Genomic DNA, 10,222 nt, shown 5'->3' on the forward strand with positions numbered 1-10,222 from the left:
GTGCTAGACATTTTGCCTACATTCTTTCCTCCAGCAGTTGAGAGATGGCTAAGGGGGATTCAGAGGAAGGAACTGGAATAATAGGAAATAGCTTTGCAGCTCACAGTGCCTTGTCAGGAGCAGGGCTTGGAGGAGCCAAAGGTGGAAGGGGCAGTGTGAGAGGTGAAATGACCCATGGACAGCGTGGGTTGGAGTCTCAGTGGAGTTAGGTCCTGGACCCAGTCCTAGGGTCCAGGACGCAGATGAGATCAGTCACTCTACCTCCTTCTCCTTCAAACTTAGATTTTTCTGAGCCTGAGAACTAGTTTGCCTAATACTATTCACACCAAAATGAATGATTTTATGACCCACCTCCTCAGCTCCACTGGGCTTCCATTTTCATCTGACAGCCCCGTGATGTACTGGGAGAAAGAGTCTGCCATTTAAGGAAGGGTAACCTGTCATTATGCCAGTGCAGCCAAAAGCTCCTGCCCCCACTGGCTTGCTGGCAACTGGAGCTGAGCAGAGGGAAATCAAGTCACCAGCATCACCTGTGTCCTAGCACGGGGTCCCTGGAAAGAAGGATGGGGTCAAGAGTTGGAACCTGGACACATTCCTCCTGCCTGCCCCTGCAAAACTTTTTCCCCACTAACACCACGACCCCTCCCTTCTTTTGCAGAGAAGCCTCGGATGAACAACATCCTGACATCGGCCACCGAGCCCTATGACCTCTCCTTCTCACGCTCCTTCCAGAACCTGGCCCACCTGCCCCCATCCTACGAGTCTGCAGTGAAGACCCACCCCAGCAAGTACTCATCCCTGAAGAGGCTAAGTAAGTGGGATATTTTCCCAGGGCTGGGGGCTGCTTCCAAGGCTTCCATGACATCTTCTGGTGTCTCACTCTCTTGCCCCACACCTGAGGGCATGGGGTGGGGTCTCAAGAACAAAGAGAATGTGGAAGAAGAGAAGAGACAAGCCCCTCATTTTTGTTCTTTAGAGCATGAGTCCATCTTCTCCCTCGGTAGAGTGGAGGCCAAGGGATCCTCAGACCCACATTCCCATGGGAGGCAGTGGTTCAACTTATGCACCACATTAACTGCAAGAGAAAGCCTTCCCCCAGCCTCGCCCCACACCTACCTTCTTCAAACCCTGGGCCTCCCTTGCTCTCTGTCTTGGAATAAAAGTGATCAATGCCAGAGCTTTCTTTGAGGCTCTTCCCAGAGATCTGGGCTTATGGAAGGGCCTATAAACCAGCTCTCTCCCTAACTCCATCAGCGATGTCTTGGGAACCTGAGACCCCTCACTCCGTGCACACATCCCATTTCATGAGTTGAGTCCAGGTCATCCCATGATCCCAGCTCTGCCATTTGAGTCTGGGGAGGTTCTTGAGACTGACATGTTTCAGACGTTACAATATCAAGAAGGTATATGGTAGGAGTCTTCTCTTCTAGCTTTCCAACCCATGGACCTTTTGCCTCCACTGTCCAATGAGTCTGTTTTGATGACCACCCAGCTACAGGGCTGAGCATACACTTGAAGTTACAGAGTGACCTACTATGATAGCAGTTCAGCTCAGGAGACAACACTGGCCACCTCCAAAGTGGCACAGTGAGTTTCTATGGTTAAATGTGGGGAATCCCACATTCTGCAGAGACATGGAAGGCTGTCTGTAGGAAGCCTCATTCCTCAACTGTGGGGTAAAGCAGGTTTGTCCTGGGTGAGTTCATGGGTCAGCATGGGATGGAGGGAAAGGCAGAGCATCTGAATGAGGTACACATATGCGGTTGCCCTGGCCTGCTTGTGCTGCGGGCACAGGCGAAGCGTGTGTAGACTTGATCCTATGCCATGTGTTGGCTTCCTAGGCATAGGCTGTTACTCCAGAGAAGGTGTTAGTATGTTCCTAAGTAACCAAGAAGCATTTTCACAAGTGCCTCCTGGATGGAGCATCCTGGAAGCATTCTAGCAGGAGGCTGGTTTTCAGCCCTGTTTCCTTGGACAGAGGTTCTGAACCTCATCAGAAAGATGGCCAGCTGATACCTGGGAATTTCAGCAAGATCCAGGGAGCTATTCTGTTTCGGGACCATGGTGGGGCAGAAGCAGTCCTGGAGCAGGAGTTCAGGGTTATGGGCTTGCCATGGAGTTGGCCCTGAACTCCACGGGGACCTTGAGGGAGTCTCTTAACCCCAGAGTGGGTCCAAGAACTAGGGGCATCAGCATCGCCTGGGAGCTTGTTGGAGAAGTAGGCTGACTTCAGAGCCAGGTCTGAATCAGACTCTGCGTTTAACAAGACCCCGGAGGGTTTCCCTGGTGGCTCCATCAGTAAAGAATCTGCCTGCAATGCAGGAGACCTGGCTCAATCCTTGGGTCGGGAAGATCTCCTGGAGAAGGAGATGGCAACCCACTCCAGTATTCTTGCCTGGGGAATCCCATGAACAGAGGGGCCTGGTGGGCTACAGTTCATAGGACTGCAAAGAGCTGGACACTGAGCGACTCAACCAAGCCAGCCCGAGGACTGACTTGCAGGCGCAGTGGAACAGCGCAGCATCGACCCCTCCGGGCTGCATCAGTCCATTGCGGTCCTGGCTGCAGCATTGCGGTGTCCCCACCCCCGCGGCTCACTCCTCTCCCTCTTGCTCTCACCCTGTCTCTCCCCTGCAGCCGACAAGGAGGCTGACGAGTACTACATGAGGCGGCGGCACCTGCCTGACCTGGCCGCCCGCGGCACCCTCCCCCTCAACGTCATCCAGATGTCCCAACAGAAGCCGCTGCCTCGCGAGCGACCCCGCCGGCCCCTCCGGGCCATGTCGCAGGACCGGGTCCTTTCCCTGGAGCGAGGCCTGCCGGACGACTTCGGCCTGCCCTACGACCGCCTCCTCTCGGACGAGCAGCTGCTCTCCACCGAGCGCCTGCACTCCCAGGACCCGCTGCTGTCCCCGGAGCGGACGGCCTTCCCCGAGCAGTCCCTGGCGCGGGCCATCTCGCACACGGATGTCTTCGTGTCCACGCCCGTGCTGGACCGCTACCGCATGACCAAGATGCACTCGCATCCCAGTGCCTCGGATAACTCGTACGCCACCCTGGGCCAGAGCCGCACGGCGGCCAAGCGCCAGGCCTTCGCCTCGCGCAGACACAACACCGTGGAGCAGCTGCACTATATCCCGGGCCACCACACCTGCTACACCGCCAGCAAGACAGAAGTGACCGTGTGAGCGGCGGCGGCCCGGAGTCGGCCGGGGCCTGGGCAGCCGCTTCCGGGCCTGGACGGGGCCCCTCCCCTCGTCCTCTCTTGCTGGGGCCGGGGGTGGGCCGCCTCTCCCAGAAAGCCATACTCCTGGGACTCGGCCGGTGGCCGGGCACAGCGCGCGCGCAGACCTGGGATCCAGAGCGGTCACCCCCACTGTTCCAGAAGAATCGGAGAGGAGGGAGGAAAGGGGCGAGGCCCCGGTCTCCCTCCCCTCCCCCACTGTCACCACGTCCCTTTCAGTCCCATGCCCCCCTTCCCCTCCTGCGGGGGCTCAGCTGCAGGTCCGTCCGCCGAGAGACCCTGGCCTGACCCTGGCCGGAAGCTGCCCGCCCGGATTTGACTTGGCCGATGGGCTGACGGAATAGGCTCCACGGTCTCTTTCATTCACCTAAAACCGCATCACAGAAATCTTCTTAGTGCCTAAAAACTGCCTGCTCGCTCTCTCAGAGCCAGGGAGCTGCTGTGTCCATAAGCACAATAATGATTCTCTTCTGCCCGCTGGAACTCTCTGGTCCCCAAAGGGCGGCCCTTCTCTCCGCTGACTCCCCGGGGCCCCGCCCTGGCCCTCTGCCCCTCCCCCAAGCCCCAGGACCTGGAGGGGGTTCCCTTCCTTCAGCGGCCGCCCCAAGGTTGGGAGCCCCGCCCCTTTCCGGCTGGCTGCCCCGCCCACAAGACCCCGCCCCGCCCCCGAGGCCCGCCCCGCCCCCAGCCCTAGATTCCATCCCTGGGTTCCCTGGGGCTTCCCTCTGGTCATTCTAGAACAGAGTAGGGATGGGGTGCAGGGGCTTTTGGGGTGGCCCTCCCCAGCAACCCGATGATCTCCACACTTCCTCCAGGCCTCCGGGTCTGTCTGAACCGTGACCTGCCACTCTGGCCTGCCTTCCCCTCCCAGGCTCTTCTCCCAAGAGGCTCTGCCCCCTGGCCAGAGAGCAGCTGTGGGGAGGCCACTGTGACACCTTGGGCCTCGAAGGCTGGCCATTCCTCCTGCCGAGGGCTCCCGCCACACGCACCAGGCGGGACAGAGGCGCTGGCTGCTGGGTGGAAGGCCCAGCCCCACGCAAAGGAGGACCCCAGGCGGCTGTTCTACACCTCGACCTCTCCACTCCCTGCATCACTGACGCCCCACCCCCCGACCCCTGTGCTCGCCCCGTCTCTGTTTAGAGCCTGCTCTCTGCCAGTTTCCCCTCCTGCGCCACCCTGTCCCCCTCGCCCCACACCTCCCACCTTCCTGCAGCTTCAGGACTCTCCTGGCTGCCGCTTCTTTCTCCTGTGTCTCCTTTGGATCTACCGCACAGAGACCAATTAGCAGATGCAAATAATGGTACTCCGGGCTATTGGTCTGGGGGCTAACTGGGTACCTCCACAGTGCTCCCCTGCCGGGGGCATCGGGCCTCCGGCAGATCCAGGCCCTCGGCTCTATTGGTGGGGGTGGGGGGCGGAGTGGGGGAGAGAAGGATCCATTCTCTAGGCCAGGATACCTCCCTGGGCCGGAGCTGGGGGAACTGGCTTCAGACTATCCGGCAAAAGTATGATACTACAAATGTGACAGCCGCCACAGTCAGACTCCAAAAGCAATGACTTTAAACTGGCTTTTAGATTCCCCAGTTCCGCATACAACATGTATGACCCTTTAAAAAGCAGGGGTGGGGCAGGGAGAAAGCCTCAGGGTCAGCCCTGGGAATTTTTAATCTAATCCACAGAGAAATCAATTGACTGATTCCTCCTACTTTTTCAAGAATTCCAAAGCTCTTGTCCTCCCCTCCCTACCACAGTGCTCACCATCACAAGAATCACGAGGGGGACTGAGGCTGGGGGTGATGGACACAGCACCAAGGTCCCCAAGGGGGTGGTGTCACTGGGGCTGTGAGGCTGTGAGGTCAGGGATAACTCTCGGCTTCCCTTCTTGACAAACACATAAACTGTCTCAAGGGCTGGTCCCTAAGGGTTTATGAGAGTTTACTTCAGAAGATGAAGCTAAGAGGACTGGGCTGGAAGGAATCAGCTACTCCTGGAAAGGAACATGTGTCTGTCACAGCCATCCGCATCTGCCCACTGCCCTCTAATCCAGTCCTTGGCCACTCCCCTTGAAGGCTGGTGCAGAGCAGGGGAAAGGATGTGGGTGGATGTGAATCTATACAAACATAGACCTGAACCAGAAACCGGTTCTCATTCATATCTGCAGCATCCTCTCTGCACCAAGTTCTCCAGCCCTCGGGGCGATGATGCTTCTCCCCAGCCCTGTGTGTCTGTCTGGGGTCTGTTTGGTAGTTTGATTCTGAACCATTTCTCATCCCAGCATTCCTGCTGCCCAGTTTAAAACCTCTGGTTGTTGGTTGGATCAAAAAATTTCTATCTGACCCTTTACTTCTTTGAAATGATTCTTCTGCTTCACCCTTGAGTCTGGAAGGAGGGAGGGAATGAAGGAAGAAAATAAGAGAAAGAAGTCTACAGACGAGCTCCAATTCAGTCCCTCATTTCAGGATCCATACAATGATGTCTCAACTGGGACACAGCAATATCGTGTGTATCAGTCGTGCCATCCATATTTGTAGGATGAGCAAAGCTGCGTTACTGGACAAGTTCTTTTAGCAGAGAGGAGAGGGTTCTGGAGCTGGAACCCGGGTGCCCAGACTTCAGCACAACCAGGCTGGTGGCCACTACCCCACATGGAAGGGCTGGCCCTTCCCCCACAGTGGAAGCCCTGCTCTCCCACTAAGGGTAGCCCCAAGCCCGATGTTTCCCTCTGCTTGTCTGGCTCTCTGACTCTCCATTGCTCTGCTGGGGAAACACTGGGGTCTGCATGGGTTCTCTCCTGCCCTGAAGGTTTGTGCTGGTCAGCTTGGCCTTTGATGGTGGCTGAGCTCTCACTGTCCGTCATGCCCTTCCACCTTTCCTGCCTCGTTTCCTCCAGTGAACTCCTGGCTCTGGGAGCTCATAAGTCACAAATGCTTTCCCAAGAACTCCTTTAATCCCCTAAATGGACTTTTACCCACAGGGCTCCCCAGTGTCTTGGGTGATGGGCTTGCTTTCTAAAAAGCTCCCACCCTTCTCTTCGTTCAGATGTCTCCTCCCCTCTTTCCATTCCCGGCCTGAAACTGACCCCACTCTTCCATGCCCATTCAGCGCTTCCTCCTCTCATCTCCCTGGCCCTGGTCTTCCATTCACCTCTCTCCATCCCAATCTCTTTCCCCTGGTCCTGCTGCACTACCCCCCGGTTCTAAAATGTGGAGGTCTCAATGAAGACAGTCCCAGAGTGAGACATTCTTCAGGTCCCTGTTGGCCTCATTGGTTTATCCTTCACCTCCTGCCCCCATGAGATAATGGTGGAAGCTACTCTGTCAGAGGCATCATGGGCAAAGACTGGCTTTGGTTCCTGTAGCTGGCATGTCCCTGAAGCCCCTTCCCCAGCTTGCCGCTAGCCCAGAGGCTCCTGCTCCGGCCAAAGATTCATATCCTTGAGGGCTCTCAGCCACTGTTCCATCTCAGTTATGCCTGTCCTGCTTGTGTGTATCATAGACCTCCCTTTGTCTCCAAAAGATGAGAGAGCCTCATGACTGACTGAGCTTGGAGAAATATCCATTCCAGTAAGCCCAGTAACCCTACCACCAAACAGTCCACTTTCTTCAGAGATACACTGTCTGCCCCAGCCTTCTGGCCTCAGATCCCAGTCAGAGGCAACTGTGAACCTGACCTTCAGGGCCTGCTGGTGATCGAGATCCTAGGAAGTACCTGTTTTATTCCCCGCACACTTTCCTCCACCCTCCTCCCCAAACCTGGGAAACTTGGCTCTGGAGTATTTTCTAGGAAGCTCGTTGTGCTTCAATGATGTATTTTTCAGGGTTCCTATGTATTTTTTTTTATATATATATAATGCAGCATTTTAGTGACAGATTTGATATGAGAGCTGCGTCTTCCTGGGCTCTGTATTTGATTTCTGAAGGCAGCATACTACAGGAGGAAAAACCACGGGGCTGAGGCTCTTGGAGATTTGGCTTCCGTGTTGGCTTTGTCCCCGTCTTGCCATGTGACTGAGGACCAGCTGCGTTCTTCCTCAGCACCTCTTTTTCCCATGTATAAAGTCAGGGGCTTTGACCAGATGAGTTCTGAAGTTCTATCCCACTCGTACATGTAGGGCTCCCGTTCCCCATTAGTACCCCCTCCTCTCAGCATCCCTCCCCTCCCAGCTGGGCCGCACACATCCCATTCCACATGCCACATGGCGACATGGTCAGGTGCCCTGGGCAGTCTCCACACTCCTTCCCAGAGCCCAGGGTGGGCCCCGTGGGCACGGCTACCCCGGGACGCTCTCCCATCTGAAGGTGGAAGGGCCCGCCCGTTCAGTGGGCTACCAACCGTGTGTCCCGGAATCCACTCCCACCCCATATAGACACACCTGTATCACCCCAGGTATCTGAGTCACTGGGGAATTCTCAAGTGCTCATCCTGATGTGGTCCTTAGAGCTGGAGGGAGGTGGTTCTGACTTCCGAGATGGCATGGGCTAGAGGAGAGCAGTCCAGAGACTGGCCCACGATGATACGAAGTCTGTATCTGATATCAGCTCGGTGATGCATTCCAAGCCACGGGGGAGACAGAATGCACCGCGGCGACTCTGCAGCGATGGGCGTCACGTCTCCCGCCAGAACCCTGTGTCCTGAAGGCCGAGTCCGGACACGGGGCTCCGCACCACCTGGAGGAGGGGAGGCACACCCCTGGGCTGCTAAGAGGTGGGCACCCACCCCATCCTAGTACCTCTCTGGCCCCTCCTCTTGTGACACTACCATCCTCCCGGTGAAAGCTTGAGAAGAAGTGAGAATTGAGAGTACAAGTCAGTACCACCGAACCCATCTTGTAAATCGGTGAACACATCCACCATCCATCAGTCAGAGAAAGGACATCCTGCGTTTCCTTAACACCCTCCCTCCTGGGGGAGAGGAAGACCCCTGCTCCACTCTGCTGCCCACTCCTGCCCTGACCTTTGAATGCCACTCCCTGGGAGGACTCAGTCATTTGCTTCGTAGTGGCAAATATTCCTCTAGTTCTATAACTCAACTAGACATTTTGTAGTAAAGAATTCTTAAAATTCTCTAATTAAAAAAAAAAAGCAATTCTTACTGTAATATTTTTAGTTTGGGGACACAATTTCCTAAGGGGGGATTAATGAACATTTTTATGCATTAGCCCAATTTATGGATTCCATGTTTATTACATATGGTAGTACTGATGAAAAGTAACTTTCTATCTGTACCTTTGCCCGTTTCTTCATCCTCATAAGTAAGCTTCATGATGAGCAGTGCTCCTGTAACTGCCGCTTCTGTACAAATCTCATCGTTCTACTTACCCGTCAAAGCACATTCTATATGTACTGTAAACAGGTATCACTTTAGTAAGATTTAGTCTTAAGGATTTTTCCACTTTTGTCAGTAACAGATATTTATGGATTAAAAAAATAATAAAGCTGTTTCAACATAATCTATGTCTCTTAAAATAGCAAAATAATTTGCTTCTTCAAACACAGAGCCAGAGGTAATTACAAAATCACAAAAGGATGTAGATGATCATTGACGGGAGAAGAAACAAGGATTGACCAAGGGAATGAGGGAAATTTAGGGCGATGGAAGCACTGTAAAACTTGATTATGGTGATGTTCACAACTGCATAAATGTACTAAAAGTCATCAAATTGTATAACACAATGGGTGAATTGTATTATGTGCAAATTAGACTTTAATAATGCTTTCAAAATGGTGAACAAAAGAAATGCGGGAAGGCAGGATTAGGATAAATGCCAATGGATAAGGTGCACCAACTCAAAACAGAATCAGAAGTTACAGCCTTGTATGGATGTCCCTCGTGGTCCAGTGGTTAGGACTCTGCGCATCCACTGCAGGGAGCAAAGGTTGGATCCCTGGTTGGGGAACTAAGATCCCACAACTTTGTATCCATATTCATCTACTATAGCCTTATTATTCTTGGACATTAGGTCTTAGTTTGCTTTTAGTTGATTACAAATCTGTTTACTATTCTCATACATAATAATACACAGCCACACACATTCTAAAGCCTCTTTTGCTCACTATGACAATCATTATTAGAGTGGAATCCATAGTTTTAGAGTTCATGCTTGCAGTTGCCATAAGTGACCAGAGTAAAGGTGGTTAAACATCCATACCATTTTAACCAGAGAATCAGGTTGTACAGTGATAAATGATCTAGTTTTGGAGTCCTGCTCAAGACCTCTTTCTCTGAACTCATTTTCTATTTTTATTTTCTTTGGCCCATATTTGCTTTTGCTGCTAAGGTCATCTGTTGTTCTGTGTTTCTGAATTTTCTCCATAACCTAGATACTGGTGGGCTCTGCTTCAGCAAACAAAATATTGCCAAACAGGACATGACTTTTTGCCAACTTTAGTACCTCTGTATTTCCTAGAATTCATAGTCAGTCATACTCGCTTACCAACTGCCTGATTCCTTTGTAATCAAAACCCTTCTCCTGGGCTGTGTTGAGCTTATATATGTATATATTTAAAAATCTCTTTATTGGGACTTCCCTGGAAGCCCAGTGGTTAAGACTTCGCCTTCCAATGCAGGGGGTACAGGTTTGATTCCTGGTCAGGGAGGTTAAACCCCATGTGCCTTGCAGTCAAAAAACAAAATAGAAAACGGAAGCAATATTGCAACAAATTGAATAGAGTTTTTAAAAATGGTCCTCTTTAAAAAAGCACAAAAATCCCTTTATTATCTCCCACCAATGGCATTCTTTACCTAGGACAAAGTTACAAATCTGTTTACTATTCTAATACATAATAACACATAACCACACATATTCTAAAGCCTGTTTTGCTCACTATGACAATCATTGTTACAGTGGATTACATCTAAGTCCTGGTGTCTCTAACTCATGATGACACACAGCAAGCACACATACATTATAAGTTTAGCAAAGCTTCATTACTCTATGTTCATTACTAGAAGGAAACCCAAGGGGGAAAAAAATTCTGA

General features: G+C 52.6%; 1 protein-coding gene across 4 annotated transcripts in view; it reads left to right on the forward strand.

Annotated features, from left to right (window-relative positions):
* The window catches only part of SHISA6 (shisa family member 6), a 258,687-nt gene extending 249,994 nt beyond the window's left edge, over positions 1–8,693 (forward strand). For all 4 annotated transcript variants that reach the window (XM_070479108.1, XM_020915205.2, XM_070479109.1 and 1 more), the window contains 2 exons: positions 659–811; positions 2,638–8,693. In XM_070479108.1, coding sequence (XP_070335209.1) covers positions 659–811; positions 2,638–3,188 — 704 coding nt within the window. In that variant the 3' untranslated portion in view covers positions 3,189–8,693. The remainder of the gene's footprint in view (positions 1–658; positions 812–2,637) is intronic.
* Positions 8,694–10,222: the final 1,529 nt, after the last annotated feature.

Source organism: Odocoileus virginianus, chromosome 17 (assembly GCF_023699985.2).
Source record: "Odocoileus virginianus isolate 20LAN1187 ecotype Illinois chromosome 17, Ovbor_1.2, whole genome shotgun sequence".
Classification (NCBI taxonomy): Eukaryota; Metazoa; Chordata; class Mammalia; order Artiodactyla; family Cervidae; genus Odocoileus; species Odocoileus virginianus.